We start from the raw sequence: 18,734 nt of genomic DNA on the forward strand, positions 1-18,734 counted from the left end.
AGCAGAGGTGAAAGGTGACTTCAGTTTCACAGGAGATGTGTCTATGTGTGTACATCTATACGCATATTTCTTTTCTTTTCTTTTTTAGATTTTTATTGGGGGAGGGGAACAGCCAAGTTGTTGTCCTTCAATCTCAGTTGTGGAGGGCGCAGCCAGCTCAGCTCCAAGTCCAGTTGCCATCCAGCCACCCGTCGGCAGCTCTCAGCCGCTCAGCTCAAGGTGCCGTGTTCCATCTTAGTTGCGCGGGGTGGGGGTGGGGGGGCGGCATAGCCCGCCATCCCATGCGGGAGTCGAACGGCAACCTTGTTGTTAGGAGCACGTGCTCTCACCAGCTGAGTCACCCTGCCACCTGTTGGCAGCTTAGTGGCAGCTCAGCTCAGGTGCAGCTCACTGGCCCATGTGGGAATCAAACCAGCGACCCTGTTGCTCAGAGCTCACGCTCTTAACCAACTGAGCCATTCGGCCAACCCAAATGCATATTTCTCATTACATCACACTCCAGGTAACAAGGAAACCTGGTCAAAACAGGACTCTTAGGGGCAGAGCTGCCAGACAGCATGAGAGGGAAGTGGGGTGCTGAACTTTCAACATCTTACTGGGGAGAGAATAAGAATCAGGTGCAACCTAGACAACCCTAAATCGGCTGTGCTTTTTGCAACTAAAGAGAGTAAAATGCATTCACCCTGAGAGTTACTTCTAAAGAACTTCAGGGAGAAAGCCTGGAGGCCCTGATCTGCATAAAGTGACAGATAAGGGTTTTGGTCGGTGGTAGAGGACCCCTACAGCAGTGCCCCTGGTTAAACACTTGTTTCTTCTCCAGAAGTGATGTGGACACAGAATTGAGCTGTTTGAATTAGGAGGCCTCAGGAAGCACTTTTGTCTTTGCTGAACTTGCTCCAGGAGCCCAAGTCCATAGGGTAAGGCCTGTTTGCTTGATGCTGATGTTAACACTGTCTTAGCACTGTCAGTCATTTCTCTTGCTCCTCCTGCTGCTAGAAAAGTTCTCCCATTTCGTCTTCCACCTTGGAGCTGATCTGTGGAGTAACAGGGCCATCTCAAGAAGGGAGAGCCTGAGTTATGGGGTCAACACACAGCAGTGAGATCAAGACACTAAGGACTAGGTAAGCACCCAAACCTTGGTCCCAGAGAGTTAGTTACCTGTTAGGAGGAGTGTGTGACAAGGCCCAGAGTCTTTCTAAGGGGGTCAGGAACCTGGGGAAACACATAGCCTTCTTTCCGAGGAGGTGACCAGCTGGTGCTGCTAAAACATCTATCCGAGTTTGGTAGGGCGTCGGGTCCACCCCTCTACCAGACCCTGAGGAACCACATCATCCCAGGGCCCTGGAGAAGCAAGCTGGTGCTTTGAGATATCTAGAGCAGCAGATGTTGCAGAGGTGCCAAGGGGCCCACCTAATGTTTCTGGGCAGGAAATCCAAGCTGCTGGCCTTTTTGGGCACAGAGGCAGCTGGAGGGAAGAGTTAAGTATAATTCTGCCATTGCTGTCAAGTTCCGGCTGAGGGTGGGAGGAGTCCCAAGGTAGCGAGTTGTCTTTGATGCAGTTTGTCCATGTCTAGCTCAGAGGTGCAGTATAAAGGGATGGGTGTTTCTCGGCTCTTCAGGGCTTGCCTCTGTCCACAGCCATGACTTCCCTTCTGTGTCCCATCTTGCAGGTTTGAATCTCCCCTCGCTCATCTCTTCCCTGGGTGAATGTATGATAAGTTGACTCCACGGAAGGTGAGTGGAGTGTTTGGCAGTGGTTACTTTGCTGCAGTCCCTATATTTTTCATGAAACAGCACCAAGCTCGGTGGCTACCTTTCCCCCCTCTCGTAACGCTGGAGGTTCAGAAGACAGGGATCTGGTCCCTCCGAACCACGTCCAGGTCATCATCCAGGGTTAACAAAACCTGAAAGGAGAGGGGCAGAGAAATGAGAGGAATGCACAGTCACAGCCACAGTGAGCCCCCACTTTCTCGCTAAGACTTGTGAAAACTGAAATTACAAGTGCCCTTACTTGTTTTTATGCCTTTTGCAGCTTTTTGCAATGCCATGTTCTTACAGGCACTTATTAAATCACGTAGTTCATGTATTAATTAATTCAAATATTTATCAAGAGTCTACTAGGTGCTATTCTAGGTGCTGGACATACGGCTTGGAATGAAAGAGACAAAAGCCTCTCTGTTTCCGGAGCTCACATTCGAGAGAGGGCTTCAGACATGAAGCAAATGCATGATTAAAATATAGTATGTTAGATAGAAATATGTGCTAAGAAGAAAACCTAAACTATGGAGGGAACATAGGCAATATGGGGTGGGGAGAGGTAAAAAAAAAATGTTGATAGAGTGGCTGGGGAATCATTACTTAGAAGGGAACATTCAGGTCAAAGCCTAAAGGGAAATGAAGTCTTGTTGCATAGAGTGTTGCTATCCTCCCCCATTTTTTGGTCCCTCCACAACCACCCTCTCTACATGGAACCCTTTTCTTCACTTTTGCTTTCTCTCTAATGAAGGTGACCATAAAAAATAAAAAGCCTTAAGGAATATTTATACAGGTTGGTTAAACTTCCCCAAATGGCCACCAGGCGGCAGCGTGGCTCCATTCTTGTGGTTATAAGGTGGCAGAAACTGGGGGCAGTGTTGGGGTCAGTACTGGGAGCCCTGGAGGCCTTGCTGTGCTATTTGTCAACTGAGCATGTACAGGTACCATGGACTTTTAATTTGGAAAAGTGGAACTTAAGATGAAAGGACACGAGGCTTTATCATTGAAGGCTTATAATACTCCTTGCTTCTGGGAAATTGGGTTAAGAAATGGAGGGACTACAGGAGAGATTTGGAACCGAATGGTTGGAAGGCAACAGAGGCCTGGATGCTATCCCAAGCCATCTCAGGAATTTGTAAATTATTTGTAAGATAATAAATTAGGTTATAAAAAATAAATTATTTTTAAGACTGGAAGAGGAGGAGGAATGTGAATATAACAGAAAAAGGAACAACCTAATGTTATTGAAATTTTAGTGGATGCTAAAAGCGATTCCTGAGGGGATTCTGGGCATGTGAGTTCTAACAACCAATTCAGCCCAAATGTTTGCAGCTTATGGAAAATCATTATGTCACTCTGTGTCTTAAAATATTGAAGAGTAAAGGAAAATGAAAATAAAGATCTAATCAAAGGATACAATGTAAAAAAACAGAGAACCTGTACATTGAATTACAATGAAGAATAGGAAAGGTAAATTAGAGAGGAATACAAAAGAGGGTATAAGGAAGAAGGAAAGAGAAAAAAAGAGTACAAGATGTAAAGAGAGAAAAAAATTAACAAAAAGATATTATAAACTCACCAAGAATGAGAAAAACATGGCAGTGGCTGAAAGGAAGTGCCAGATGTCATGGTCATCAAAGAAATCCAGCAGGATACACTCCCGGTTCTTCTCCCGGGATTCAGCTGGGGTTCCCTGGAGGAAGGTGAGGCAGGATGTGGGCAAACATTCCCACAGTGCAAATGTTTAGAGGGCTGAGCATCCAGAAAGTTATAAAAATGCTACTAGATGCCTGGCTCAAAAAGTCAGCTTTCCAAGAAAACACATGTTCATACAAAACCTTGTACACAAATGTTCACAACAGCATCATTCATAAGAGCCCCAAAGTGGAACCAACCCAAATGTCCATCTATATAGATGAATGGGTAGATAAAATGTAGCGTTATCTATACAATGGAATATTATTCAGCAATAAAAAGACATGAAGTACTGATATGTGCTACAACATGGATGAGTCTAGGAAACATTATGTTTAGTGAAGGAAGCCAGACTCAAAGGCCATAGAGTATATGACTTCGTTTATATGAAAGGCCCAGAATAGACAGATCCATAGAGACAAAAGATAGACTCGTGGTTGCCCAGGGCTAAGGGGTCAGGGAGAAATGGGGAGTTACTTTAGCGGGGATAAAAATGTTCTAAAGTTGACTGTGGTGATTGTGGAGATGGAGAACAGAGGCCTCCGTGTTCTTGTTTCAGCTGTATCACTAATTTCTTAGGCTTCAGCTTTCCAATCTACGAAATGGACTTATAAACACCTGCACCTGGATATTTGTTTATGGATGATGATTATAAGATAGGTGGAGAAGATACGCTAATCAATGTTTTTGCACATGTTAAACATCCTTTGGGAACAGGATCATAACACAATGCCTAGTGAAGATCAAATTTGCAGAGTCTGTAGGACTTATACATTTATGAGTGCTACCTTGATAATGATGACAGCATGCCATTCATTGAGCATTTACGTGTGGGTATTAAAGCTTTTGAAGGAACCTTTCATTTTAGAGAATATAAAAAAGATAAACAGCAACAAGCACATGAAGAGAGGGAGGCAGGGCAGTCAAAAGGTAAGATGGAGAGAGAACATCTTGGAAAAGAAAACTGTCCTCCTACCTCCCAGCTGCTGAGATTCTGGAAGAAGAAATAGAGGGCGGCAGCCCACACCACAACGGTGGCGACGATACAGAAGAGTGGCATGGGGAGGACCTTCTCGGAGCTGCGAAGCTGTGGGTAAGAATCAGAGGCCTCCTGCACCGCCTGCACCGCCTGGCCTGCAGAGGGCGAGGCGCTGAGGCTCCCGGGACCATGCTTACTTACCTTCATGATGATGTAGAAGGCCAGGTAGAGCAGCAGGTTACAGATGAAGATGCCCAGCATGTAGGAAGCAAAGTCCCTGGGTCGGTAGATGAGTCCAAAGAGGGCGCTGAGCACATGGGGAGGAATTATTTTGCAGCCATGAAGAGGGATTGGTAACATTTGTGGCGTTTTCACTTTCCCACTCCCATCTTGGCAAGGAGGGGAATTTTTTTTAAATCCACTTTAATATATTATAAGTAACTTTAGATTTATTACATCTCCTTCAGAACATTCATTTTTAGTGATTGTAAGGTTCCCGTAAGTGAATGTGCCATAAAGAATCACCTTTGCTCTCTGGTTGAAATAGTTTTCCCTTTGCCCTAATCAGATCTATTACAAAGAACACTGCAATGAATAAATGAATACCTTCAGACATATTGTGCTTTTTTCTTTTCATTTAAGATTAATTCATTAGACTGCATTACTGGAAGTAGAAATATCTCAATGATTGGTTTGACTCACAGTATCAAATTTTGATTAGCTGTCTATGGTTTTTAAATTAATACTGAAGCTTATTACCCTGTCCTACAGAGTCATCAGGACTGTGGGGTTTGCCCTAAAAGGGTGGGTGGTCCAAAAGAGCACCGCAGGTGACCGCTGCCAAAAATCACCCATCTCGACTTGTCTCACGTAAAGAAGGGGTCCTTCATAGGTATGGCTCTTACCCCAAGGTGATCCCTGGGGTGATAACATTATGGAGAGTTTCTTCCAGAAGCATATGGCACCCAAATATGATTCAAATTTTCATGACTAGATCCTGGCTTACTCTGAAGGTATCCTTCATCTTCATGTCTTAAAGGGCAACATGAATACAGAGTCGTCTTCCTATCAAAGGTGACTGACCCAGGTGAATGCATCAACCAAGAACCACTAATAAAAGCAGCGAATCTTATTTATTTTTGAGAGACACATTTTTAAGTTGAGAATAGGTGGCATAAAATAATTACAGCTAGCAAAAATATACATCTGTTGTACTGTTCTATTTTGAGGCCATTTGAGGAAAAAAGGACAAGGTGATAATGAGGGGGAAAAAAGGAAGATGAATGATATAGGTGGAGTAAGAAGAATTAGACGTAGAGGGAAAGAAATAAATAGGACACACACACACACACACACACACACACACACACACACTAAGAGAAATGACTAAGAGAAATGCCTGCTGGGTAGCCTTTATGGAAAGTTCTACCCAAAAATCAATCAATCAATCAATCAATCAATCAATCAATCCAAAAAACCCCTAAAACTATGATGCCTTTTTGTAACTACTGGCATAATTTATCTATTTATAATATCTATCTATCTATCTATCATCTATCTATCTAATCTATCCAAATAGATGTTAACAAATTTGATGTTTATCTTGTTGAGCTAATGAACTCAATGCATTAATGCACTGAACTCAATGCTTTAAGAGAGGCCATTATTGGCACACAAGAGCTTTCTAGAGCATTCTTTGCAGGAGAAAAAAATGCCTTTCTTTCATGTCTCTAGGGCAAGCACAACCCTATGCTCTCCTTGATTTTAGATTTCTTTATAAGAATGACAGCCAAAAAAAGCTAAACTACAGGGTTACAAACATTAATAAGGAGAAAAATGTGTTTTCCGAAGATTACTTACAAAGACCAGTTAACCAGATTCCCCACGATGAGCAACACCATTCTGTCCTGGAAAGGAGGAAAGAAACATAAAAAACCCCTCCAGCCTCGGTTCCCTCAATTTTTAGTGCCTACAGGTCCTGCCCAAGCTCCAGTGGGTTAAACGTTCCCATATTCCTTTATGTAAAAATCCTTCTGATGATAAACTATTAGCAGGTACTTAGTGAACTGTGTGTCAGGCCCAAATAGCTTCACTAGTTCTGACCACAGCTCTGTGTAAAGATTGGTATGTAGTTTTCCCAAGGTCATTGGCCAGTGAGTGAAGACATGGCTATGACCAGGGCCCTGATTCCTCTGCTCAGTGTAGAAATGTATAATGTACTGAAAACTATAATGGGGAATTTTTAAAAGTTGTATTTTAACCATTAAGATTAAGCTCTAGTGGGTTAAACGTTCCCATATTCCTTTATGTAAAAATCCTTCTGATGATAAACTATTAGCAGGTACTTAGTGAACTGTGTGTCAGGCCCAAATAGCTTCACTAGTTCTGACCACAGCTCTGTGTAAAGATTGGTATGTAGTTTTCCCAAGGTCATTGGCCAGTGAGTGAAGACATGGCTATGACCAGGGCCCTGATTCCTCTGCTCAGTGTAGAAATGTATAATGTACTGAAAACTATAATGGGGAATTTTTAAAAGTTGTATTTTAACCATTAAGATATAATCACAGTTTTGAAAAAAATATTGCTCATTGTAAAAATCAACAAATGTACAAAAATCAAACAAATGAACAACGTAGAAAGTGTTAAGTTCCTAATAAAAATCATTAGAATGACCACATATCCCAGTTTCCTTGAGTCAGTCTTGGGTTATGTCTGTCACCCTGGTGCAATTATTAGTAGCTCCCCTTTTTACTTTTACAAGTGAAATAATCACACCTCTATGGATGGTTATTTACAGGGACACTCTCTCTTGATCCTCCCTGGTAGCAATGATCACTGTTTAGTAATTTTGTATATATATTTCTCTTCTTTAAATACTAGCAATATTTCATGTACAAAAATGGAACCATCCCATTGCTTTTTATGAACAAGAAGAATAAGCAACTTGCTTCTTCCCCCTGACTGGACCTCAGCCCCTCTGAGCCATCTGGCCCTATGGATTTGGGGAGCCTGAGTGACTTCCCTGAGCCTGCCCTTCCTGCTGTTCCCCTGCTCTCTGGGAGAAGGCCAAGGAACACAGAAACACGCACGTACCATATACAGAGGCCGGCTGCACTGCTGGATGCAGTCTGTGTAGAGCACCATAGCAGCCCGCCGGAAAATCCCCAAATCTGCCGATGACACAATCATATGGTGAGAAGGCTTAGTCAGAGATAATACAAAATATTCCCATGTAGCCCAAGCTTTGGGGCCCAAGATGATGTCGTTTTCACCTTATAAAAATGGTGCTTTGCACTTAATTGGTACGCAATAAATGTTGACTTTAAAATGTGGCACCCACATCACTTGTGCTTTCACGGAGGGCGTGCCATACCCATAGGTCATACTGCAGAAAGGCAAGCAAGACGGACACGAGTAACCAGCTCACAAACAATCCGGGTGGCTGGCCAACCCTTCCACAGTCTCCTTCAGCTAAGTGTCCCTCTGTTTACTGCAGTGGTGTTTCCTTTATAGCAGGGATGTTATGGGGCTCCTCAAACCTACCTTAACACATCTCCTCACTCTAGAGCAGCGGTTCTCAACCTGTGGGTCGCGACCCCTTTGGGGGTCGAAGGACCCTTTCACAGGGGTCGCTGGGTACTCGTATGTGGGCGAATCTGCATGTGGGCCTGGAGACGGATAGAGGAGCGGTGTCTCGGTTCCTAAGACCATTGAAAATATGTGTTTTCCGATGGTTTTAGGCGACCCCTGTGAAAGGTTGAGAACCGCTGCTCTAGAGGATTGGACATCTTAGCTTGTAAAAAGTCCTAATTTATATTTCTCAATGTAGTTATAAGTCAATATGAATTGAACCAATACATACGGAGGCCTACAGAGCACATTCAGAAAGCCTAAGCCTGTACTGAAACAATAATCAAAGGAATTTAGGTAAGATGGGGAGAAAAAGACAGAAAAGTTGTTTTTTTTTTTTTAAATGCAATCCTTCAAAAGGATGGTATGAAACACGGCACATGTGCGTGTTATACTTGTATGAACAGAGTCGGAGTCACAGGTGGGGCTGTGTTTCTGGGAGCCGTCCACACTGTAGACATCATACACAAGGCTGGGGTGTGCGTAAAGCAAGCATTGAGCAAGGGGGGACTCAGCTCAGTTGTGACTGCTACTCGGCTCCAAGGCGCTCCCTGGGGTCAATTTAACCAGTCTGCACTAGCCTAGCTACCCTGAGGGAAGAAGGAGGAGGGGCACGTCGTGCAATAGCCCAGAAGAGGCCCGGCAGGGGTGGCGTGATCTTTGCCTCTGAGCCTTTCTCTGGCTCCCCCACCCACCAAGCCTGCCCCACCTGGAAGCAGGTGTTCAGGGAGCAGAGCTGGCAGGACAACCAGGAGGGTCGCTTTGTGAAGAAAACAATCGAGACCCCTGAAAAGGGCGACTGAACATTACCTGTGTCAGACACATCTGAATCAGTGGGAAGCAGAGAAGAAATGAGAGAGAAAAAAAAGCTTTGTAAGAAGGTAGCCGAACAGGTAAACGACTGGTCATTTAATTTTTCTCCCTAAATGGATGACTTTCATTTTATTCTCTGGTTATAGAAAAAATGCTGGCCATCACAGAGAACAACAGAACTTCTCTGCCTGTCTCAAACATTCAGAAGTTCCCTGTTTCTCAAGGAGGGAATAAGGCTTTCCTCTCTTTGTCCTTTTGTGGACCATTTACAGCTTATCATCCACCCACTCTCGTGAGCACTCCTTGTGGTCCTTTTCCAGGGCTCTGGTAGCACAGAGTGATCTGGGCAAAGCAGTTCTATGGTTTTCTGTCCTACTTATGAAGTGCTCCTCTCACTGCTGTTGCCTTTCCTGTGTCATGTGTCTTTTCCTGTGTGGCCTGAGGGCCACAGAGGAAGGAGCATGTGATCTGAGAAAGCAACGGCAGCCAATGAAATAGGCAGAGAGGTTGGTGTTGCCTGAACCACTGTCCACTAACTCAACTTCCTGCCTTTGGACTGAATTTGGATGCAGTCATTGTCACAATGAAATAGAGTCTTCCTTTTGACTCTGGCAAATCTGTATCCACTTGGGGGAAGACTCCTGGGTACAGACATTGAAAATATTCAGTTAAGCTAGACACTAGCTATCTTCCATTTGCCCTATCAGATCTACTTGCCACGTCTCTCTGTCCTGCGCCATGCCCAGGGAGGCTGACTGTGTGGACATCAGTGGATTTCCTCACTGGCCACAGATTTGGACGATGGAAAACCCCAGCAGGAGACTGGGGGGACAGAGGAAGGAGAGTGAGCTCAGAGTGTTTACCTACCTGGTGCCCTCCCTGTGAGGTTGTCTCAGGCTGGCTGTGTCTGTCAACCAAAGGTCACCACTCCTTTCAGAGTGGCTCTACTTCCACATTTTGGTAACCATTTCCTCCCTGTCTTTTCGGACTTATGGATAATAAAAGTTTTTCTGCTACTGACCCCATTACCATGGGGTCATGCTACCCCTTTTATTCTTCTCTATCCCACACTTGTCTTATGAGTAGTCCCTTTGTGAATACATCCTCCTCAATCTTCATGTGACAGCTTTTTCCTGTTGGAACCCTGACAGATATATTACACAGTCATAATATAATACATTAAATTTCTCCTCTTTAAAAAGGTAAACTAATTCAGTATTGTGAAATTGTATGGGGCAAAGGTGGCATAAATGTATTAAAAGCTCTTCTATGTATTAATGGTTTCCGTTACATACACAGTAGTCCCCCCGATTCAGGGTTTTGCTTTCTGAAGTTTCAGTTACCCATGGTCAACTGGAGACTAAAACTTTGAAATGGAAAATTCCAGAACTAAACAGTTCATAGGTTTTAAATCTCATGCCATTCTGCGCTGTGTGATGAAATCTTGTGAGTCCCGTGCATTTGCCTGGGACATGACTCATCGCTTTGTCCAGAATCTCCATGCTGTATACGCTCCCCGCCAGTTAGTCACTTATTAGCCCTCTTGGTTATCGGCTGGACTGTCCTGGTATTGCAGTGGTTGTGTTCAAGGAACCCTTATTTTACTTAATAATGGCCCCACAGTGCAGCAGTAGTGATGCTGGCAATTCCGATATGCCAAAGAGAAGCCATAAGTTGCTTTCTTGAAGTGAAGAGGTTAGAGTATAGTACAAAAAGCTATTTTGAGAGAGAGTGACCACATTCACAGAACTTTTACTACAGTAATTGTTATAATTGTTCTGCTATAATTAGTTATACTTGTTAATCTCTTACCATGCCTAATTTATAAATTAAACTTTATCATAGGTATGTATGTATGTATAGGAAAAACATAGTATATATAGGGTTTGGTACCATCCATGCTTTCAGGCATCCACTGGGGGACTTGGAATGTATCCTCCATGGCTAAGGGGTGAACTACTGTATCTGTATTCAATTATTATTTTTGTAGCTCTGGGAGAACCCAGAACAACAATTCAAATTATTTTCCTTTAGAAAATTGACTGTGTATGATGTAAGTCACCTTTGAGCCTGGAGGACGGGAAATGAGCAGAGCACCAAGCCAAATGATCTACACAGCCAGCTGATAATGTTTCCACTGGGGGATTTGGAGGTACACTGGGTATTTTAATGCCAAGGGTAAATCTACCACCATGCCAAATGGGAAACCTAAACTGCCAAAATAAGAAAATGTTTTATTTGGTTTTCTAGTCTTAAATAAGCTACTTGTTTATGTAGAGTCACTCTTAGACCTGGGCCGGGGTGTCTCATATTTTGGAGACCCTCATTCTCCACTGGGGGAGGAGTCCAGGGCAAGAGTACCACTCCTTCTCCTGATAAATCACATTGTGAATTCCTGGACCCCAGAATCCCCTGCTCAGATGGCCTTGATCCTGCTCTCAGAGCCTGCATAGCTCCCTTTCCTGGTATGTCTTCCTTAGGGCAGGTGGCACCACTAGAGTATGCACCTCTAGGGACAAGGAGTGACCATTTGGATGTTGAGCAAGGGTGTCTATATGCATACCTGTGAGACGCCATAAGATGCAGGACAGAGACAGAGGTGGGAAGAAAAAAGGGATGGGGGTTGGGGACCAGCTCTCTGGTACAGCCATGTTCTGTGGAACCGAGAATTCTAAATTTGAACCTGGACATTTTAGGTTGTAATGAAGGTATATTATATTTATCAGTTTGTTGGTCTTCCTTTCTGTCTTCCTTTCCTTTCCTTCCTTCCATGTATTTAATAGTTTTTTAGCCTGCTTTATAACTTTAAATTTTTTACACATATGGTATGTGAGCTTTTATTTGCAATCTTGCCTTGAGCTCTGCAAATATTAGGAGTGGGTCTATGTGTATACGTAATGATTTTTCTTGACAGATACAAAAGAATATTTAAGTCTGACTTCGTGGACCTTAAAATGACTGGTAAAATTTAAGTGCTCTACACTGACTTGAACCTGCTCCCATGTATGATGACTGACCAATAACAGGTCAGAAACTGATTTCTGTAGAACCCTTAGTGTTCTCATGCTCACATTGTCAGAGGGAGTTCAGGAGGTGTCCTGCCTCTAAGATTGGCAAGATGGTCTCAAAAACTTCCAGTCTCAGCATTTGAAAATAGTATATAATTCAGCCTTGATAACCATTTATCATGGTTAGAGAAATGCTCCTTTTATATGCTACAAACCGAGAAATATCCCCTAGGTAGAATAGTGGTGTGATGATCATGCTGCTCTGCAAATGCATTTTCAAAGTTTGGTGTTTGTAAAGCATTTGGGACTTGGAGCTGGAGGTATGCATCAGCCCTCAGGTATGACAAGCTTAGTTTTTCAGGTGACCGGAACTAGTGATAATAGCTCTTTGCAATCCTATAAAGGAGAGAAAGCTCTTAGAGATAATATATGCTATTAACACAACATAGAATTCAGGATGTGTGTTCACAATGAGCAGTAAAACTTCTGTTAAGATCAGTGAAGACAATGCTTTCGTAGGTAAATTAATCAGTTTGTTTAGTAGAGATTAACAGGTGACTCACCTATCTTGAAACGACCCATGTAGTAGATCTGGGTGCTGAGGGCCAGAGAGGCCAGAATATGAATCACAGAGAAGATGACCCAGAACCACACGTCGTTTTTTCCGAACACCTAGGAGTAAAGATGGAAGTTATCTTCATCTGGGGTTCTTCCCAGAGAACTCACAAAAATCATCTGTCTCTCATTCCTCCATAAGGAATCAAAAACTATGCTGTGCATGCATTTTGTTTTTCTCCCTCTTTCTCGGAGCTAACAGGGATCTTACTACACCCAGGGTAGGAAAAAGAATGATGTCACCTGGCCCAATGAAAACAGAAAAGGGAAGACACAGGTAAGGCAGTTGAATAACAACAGTTAAAGGACAATAGGTCTAAAGTTGGGGGCTAATGCTCTTTAAATAACTGAAGACAACTAACACTTTTTATCTGTGTACACTTAGAAAGTAGTTTCTGTTCTTTTAAGCCAGGCTCTCCAGTCTTGTACATCGCTGTTCCAATCTCACGTGAGTGAAGCCCCAGCTTTATTTTTTTAATTTATTTTTTATTTTTTTGGCTGAGCCATCCTGCCACCTGTTGGCAGCTCAGCGGCAGCTCATCTCAGGCCGGGAATCCAACCGCTGTTGCTTAGAGCTCGCACTCTAGAGCCAGCTCTTAACCAACTGAGCCACTTGGCCAGCCCAAGCCCCAGCTTTGTATTAAAACTCTCCAGGGATAGTTCTACAGGCGCCAATCACATTATTAAAAGTAACTAGCTAAATGCTAGTTAAATAAAATGCTATGAATGGATCAATGATGAGAATGTGTCCTGAACCAAGGACTGTGATTAGTTCAATTATGTTCACCTGAGTTCCAAAAAAAACCAAAACAACAACAACAACAAAAAACGAAACGAACAACAAAAGAGTCCCTAAGAGGAAACTTTGTGAAAGGCGGGTTGGGGCTGACGGCTGTGGGGAGGCACGCACCACTCCGAGGACCGTGAGTGTGATGACTGCGGCGAAGGAGGCGTAGGCAGCGTAGGCGCTGGCGTTGATGTCGGGGTGGCGGGTCTGATAGAGCTTCAGCATGCAGAGGCCGGCGATCATGTACATGAAGGAGGTGTCTGAGGGCGCAGAGGAGGAACGAGACAATCAGGGCCCAGTGGGCGACAGGCAGATTTCTCTTCAGCCTTGGAAAACCCCTTCCCTTCTGGCCTTGGAGTATTTGTGCCCTCAGACTCGTGGAGACCTCCAACATGCCTGCCTCCCTAGGCACCTTCTCTAGGCAGACCCCACACATGCCACTCTGAACCCCTCCAAGGCTGTTCTTAGTTCACAAAAGAAAAGCCTCTGATGATAAGATAAATAATTGACTGTCACCCCTTGCAAGGGTATTTGCGTTTAAACACTGGTGTTCAACAACAATGACAAAGGAAGCCCTAATGGTGACAGTTAAGGCAGTGTGACAATAAAATGAATCATAGGTGGGTGTAGGAGGCCCTTCTCAGCATCCTGAAATATAACCACATTTATTACCGCTCCTATATAATAATAGCTTTATAGCCTAGGGATGGAGAATTTCTAGGGCTAGAAAATGAATGAGGCTGAGCTGCATGAGAGCTATGGAAATGCAAATGAAAGCAACAATATAATGCCCCATGTTACTGAAAATTGTAATGAAGAATTTAAATATCTGACGCTAGTGACCATGTGGGGAAATGGGAACTCGCACACAGCTAGTGGGAGTGGAAATTAATACTTTGAAGAGAAACTTGTCAGTTTTTGGTAAAATGGAAGATGCATGTCTTCCATTGCAGGTGACCCCCAAATTCCACTTCTAGGCATCCCAGGGACTCTCTTACACGTACACAGAGCCATACATAAGGATATTCACTGCCGCACTGTTTGTAATAGCAAAATATTGGCAACATCTAACTGTTGTTCAATAGAGGTATTGATAAATGTGATATTTTTTGTATAGACTATGACAATCCTTAAAAATGAATGAACTAGCTGTCCTTGATTCAATATTGATAATCTTGAAAACATATTGTTAGATGAAAAAGAAGGCTGCAGAACAAAGTGTGATAAATTAATATTAACTTACAATACATATAGTCGACTATAAAAACAACCTAGAAGGATAAATACCAAATTAATTATAGTTATTGCCTCTGGGGAAGGAAAGAGGGGAATAAATTTGGAAAGCAGTTCAAAATAGCACCTCAATTTTACACAATGTTTTATTTCTTAAAAAGTAGATTTAAGGCAAATATTTTCAAATACTGGCATTTGTTCATTCTCAGTGGTGAATAATATTGTTCTCTATCATCTTCTCTGTTAAAAATGTTTTCTAATTTAAAAATATTAAAATTTCTGTGGTGTTCCGGGTTAACAGGCAGAGGCTAGAGCACAAACATGAAAAAGACTATTTAAAAAATCCCTATACTTAAGTGTGGAGGACACTATAAATTGCCTACTACGAGCATCAGCTCTTTCCTTCCTTATTCCTGACAGCATCTTGGTACTAACTCCAATGTCTTAGCCCTGTTTTCAGTTCAGAAATGCACAGCCTTCCTGCCGATTTGCTTTAGGAAGTCTAGCCCCAGCCCTGGTTTCAGGGATGCTTCTCATTTGTCGAAATGTAATCCCATCTCGTTTGCCACGGTGACTGGTGTAGCAACCCAGTCCTGAGCTAACCAGCACACAGGCAATGATTCTGGAAGGGGCTCATGGGGGTGGGGCTGGAGAAGAAGTTTCCCTGCTATTAAACGAAGGCTGTTGGAAGCCAGCTTGCTGTGTCGTCCAGACATCATGGGCTGAGATAGGACGCCAGAACCTGCTGTAGCTCTATTTGCCACCATAAGTTCCCTGATAGCCTGAGGATAAAAGCAACATGCAGGCTGTACAGAACCAAAGGGATATGAGAAGTGGCGTGAGAGCCACCAGATAAACCAACCACAAGCCCTTTCCACCTCTGGAGTTTCAGTTGGTGAGCTGATAAATGTTATTATTTAATCCAATTCAAATTGGCTCTTCTATTACTTTCATTCCAAAGCAGTCTAACAGCTCAATTAGGCCAAGTTACTCTGAAGGACCTTTCCAGACGTATATTAGTGAATGCTATCCGACGTCCTGCTTAATGCTTAGCCCATGGCCCATCTGCAGATCTAGCCATAGATCATCATCCAGTGTTGAGAGTTTTCTAGTCTAAAAGGTGGTCAGAGAGGAAAAATGGTACAATATGAGGAAACCATGCCCTGTGGTGAGGTGCCCTCAGATCACTTCAGCTCACGTAAAATGTTATCTATTTTTGCAAGTGTGACCTTGGCATTTTTGGAAGGGTCCCAGGATAAGACTTCTATAACTCAAATCTGTGTAGTTGATATAAACGCTAATTACCAAATTGGAAGTTGGAGTAATTAGGGCAGACGTGGTAACAAGCACTGAGCACTCCTTCCATCATCAATGCGATGCCCATAGCATAGAAGAGACCAAAGTGTTTGGGAATCCCATACTCCTGAAAAAAGTAGAAAGCATGTTCAATAGAAAGACACCTGTGAGTGACATAGCCACAGGATGTGGAAGCCCAAGCTTCCGGTCTCAAATATCATAATCTATCATCACACCATCAAGCCAGATGTCCCTCCCCTTTGCAGATCCTCTTTGGAATCATAACCCTTCCTATCTCCCACTTCATATTTACCCACCCTCTTCTCACCATGGCAAAGATGTCCTTGGCTTCCAGGGCTCTTCGATGGAGAATGTCCCGGCGCAAGACTATCAGCAGGAAGAGGAAACCCAGGAGCACGTGGCCAAGGTTACTGAGAATGTTGTTGAAGGCACTAAAGGGAGGAGAGAGAAACCATGAGAGTCAGGCAATCAACGAGAGTCAGAGAATGAATACACAGCATTCGAATTAGCAGGATTCCATGTTTCCACTGCTAACTTTTTCATAAGATTTCAGGACTGGAAAATCATTCGAGATCCTCTCTAACCTTTCACTGTAGGGTGCTTAGCCTGTGAAATGTGTCTGTTTCCTCTCAGGGGTGTCCACTCCTCTTCCCTAACAACTTCCCAACCCTCTCTGGTCCCAATGGCACCGGCATGGAATGAATCCTGGGAGAGAGAGCCGCTCCAAAGATGGGCAGTTTGGACAAGTGTTTCAGCTATCCTGTGAGAGGGAATTCTCATAAATGGACCCACGTCATGTGTCAATACTCAGCTCTGTAACTGTGAATTTCAGGATAAGTGTCAGCTGGTCATAGCCACTGGCTTTAGTTCAGGAAACTGAGGGTTGCTCAGTTCTGTAACAAGAATCCAGGATCCCAACCCCCAGGCAAATGCTCTTTCCACTTCATGGTCTGGTGGCTACAGCATGGCCTTTGAGGCAGCAAGTGTGTAGGGTTCATGTTCCTACATCATTAACAGCTGAGGGACCTTCAGCTAGTCCTTACTGTCATCAGCCTTAGCATCTTCATCTAAAATGGGGGATAACAATAATAATACTACCTTTCTCATGAGATTGTTTAATGGATTGAATGTCCTACAGCTCATGCCCATGGATGAGTGTCATCACAGCCAGAGACCTGATGATGTAAAAATCCCTGCCCTCTCCTCAGCAGATTATTCTTAACAAATGTTTCCTGAGGCCTCATACAGGAATGAGAGAAGCATACTTGATCTCAACGTCTTGATTTCATTCCTCTTTATCCTTGACTGGAGTAGTTTTCCATAGATGTTTTTAGTATGTTCAAAAACTGAAATCACAACATTATACAGAAAGGCATCTCTCAATGCCTCATGGGCAACCCGAGAATTGGGCTTACCTTAGGACGCCAAAGGGGTGAGCACAGAGGAAGTTGTAGTAGCAGATGTCTTGGTTGCCAGTGACATTTACCACCTGCAAAATCAAGAGCAAGAGAGGAGATGCAGTTTTTCTCCATCCCCTGAGCCGAGCCTGAAGTCATGCAAAGCAGGCACTGCTCACAGTGATAGACTGTCAGTGATGTACAGCAGTCCTCAGCAGGGCGGAGAAGAGACCTGGGTTATTATCTGTCACCTTTGCACAGCACAGGCACATTTCCTTTACATCCAACCATCTTGCTTGGAATTGAAATATTCTGTGTCCCCGGCCCCCATTAAGTGGTCTCAAGGTAGAATTCAGTTGAGTAAGTTTCTTTTGTTCTCATAATAAAAGGAATATGAAAGGATGCTAATGTTGGGACCTGCCTATTAGGACTGTCATGATACTATTATGTCATGTTCTATTATTATCATCCCCCTTTTTATTTATTTATTTATTTTAATTATTATTATTTTTAAAGATTTTATTAGGGAATCAGGGGAAGGGGAACAGACAAGTTGCTGTCGTTTTGTTCTTCAGTTTAGTTGTGGAGGACGTTGCTTCACTGGCCCATGTTGGTATTATCTTTGCGCTATTCCTGCATGAGGCAGATCGGTCGCTGGCCTCTGGATGGCCGCTTACGGCAGCTCTTGGCAGCTCACACCAGCTGCCAGCCGCTCATGCTGGCTGCCAGCCACACATGGTAGCTTATAGCAGCCCACTGCAGCTTCACTGCAGCCTAAGCCGTTGCTGGCGACTCACAGGCAGCCCAGCTCCAGGTTGAGCTGTTGTTCACCATCTTAGCTGTAGAGGGCAGTGTCACTGGCCCCCATGTGGGATCCAATTTGGGGCCCTGCTGCTCAGAGCTGGCGTCCCAAGCCAGCTCTTAACCAACGCACCACTCAGCCGGCACAATCATCATCCCCCTTTTTAGATGAATGCTGGGAGGATATGGAGCTGTCCCATCCTCCACATAGAAATGATAACCACGGGACAGGTAGACATGAGGATGTGGGTGTTCAGTTTTCCATATTTATCACCATCTCTATCATTAAGTTCCATTCCACACCACAGCACATCTATGTCTTCTGACAGGGCCCCAAGGTATTCAGAGAATATTTAGATTATAAACGGTGGCTCTCAAACTTCATAAAGTCCTTGTCCTCATCATGTAATAAGTACACAATTGGCTAAACATTATTAGGTAATTGGCTCTCAGGCTTAGTTGTACTTTGGAATCACTGGGAGTTTAATCACTACTGATGCCTGATTCTGTTCTCAGAGACTGATCTAAATGCTGTGAGGTGCAGCTCGGACACTGGGATTTTTTAAAAGTTACCCAGATGATTTTATTTATTTTAAAAAAGACTTCTTTAAAAATATAGCTAACAGGGCCGGCCGAGTGGCGCGATGGTTAAGAACTCGCTTGGGATGCCAGAGGGCCCCGGTTCGGATCCCACATATGAGGGC

At 43.6% G+C, this 18,734-nt stretch overlaps 1 protein-coding gene across 1 annotated transcript in view; it reads right to left on the reverse strand.

Annotated features, from left to right (window-relative positions):
- Nucleotides 1-389: 389 nt before the first annotated feature.
- The window catches only part of SIDT1 (SID1 transmembrane family member 1), an 86,521-nt gene continuing 68,176 nt past the window's right edge, over nt 390-18,734 (reverse strand). The window contains exons 14-25 of the mRNA XM_019652225.1: nt 17,248-17,321; nt 16,140-16,263; nt 15,821-15,938; nt 13,406-13,542; nt 12,444-12,552; nt 8,870-8,884; nt 7,523-7,599; nt 6,290-6,336; nt 4,631-4,736; nt 4,427-4,537; nt 3,335-3,448; nt 390-1,904 (exon numbers count right to left, since the gene is read on the reverse strand). Coding sequence (XP_019507770.1) covers nt 1,842-1,904; nt 3,335-3,448; nt 4,427-4,537; nt 4,631-4,736; nt 6,290-6,336; nt 7,523-7,599; nt 8,870-8,884; nt 12,444-12,552; nt 13,406-13,542; nt 15,821-15,938; nt 16,140-16,263; nt 17,248-17,321 — 1,095 coding nt within the window. The 3' untranslated portion in view covers nt 390-1,841. The remainder of the gene's footprint in view (nt 1,905-3,334; nt 3,449-4,426; nt 4,538-4,630; nt 4,737-6,289; nt 6,337-7,522; nt 7,600-8,869; nt 8,885-12,443; nt 12,553-13,405; nt 13,543-15,820; nt 15,939-16,139; nt 16,264-17,247; nt 17,322-18,734) is intronic.

Source organism: Hipposideros armiger, unplaced genomic scaffold (genome assembly GCF_001890085.2).
Source record: "Hipposideros armiger isolate ML-2016 unplaced genomic scaffold, ASM189008v1 scaffold_176, whole genome shotgun sequence".
NCBI lineage: Eukaryota > Metazoa > Chordata > Mammalia > Chiroptera > Hipposideridae > Hipposideros > Hipposideros armiger.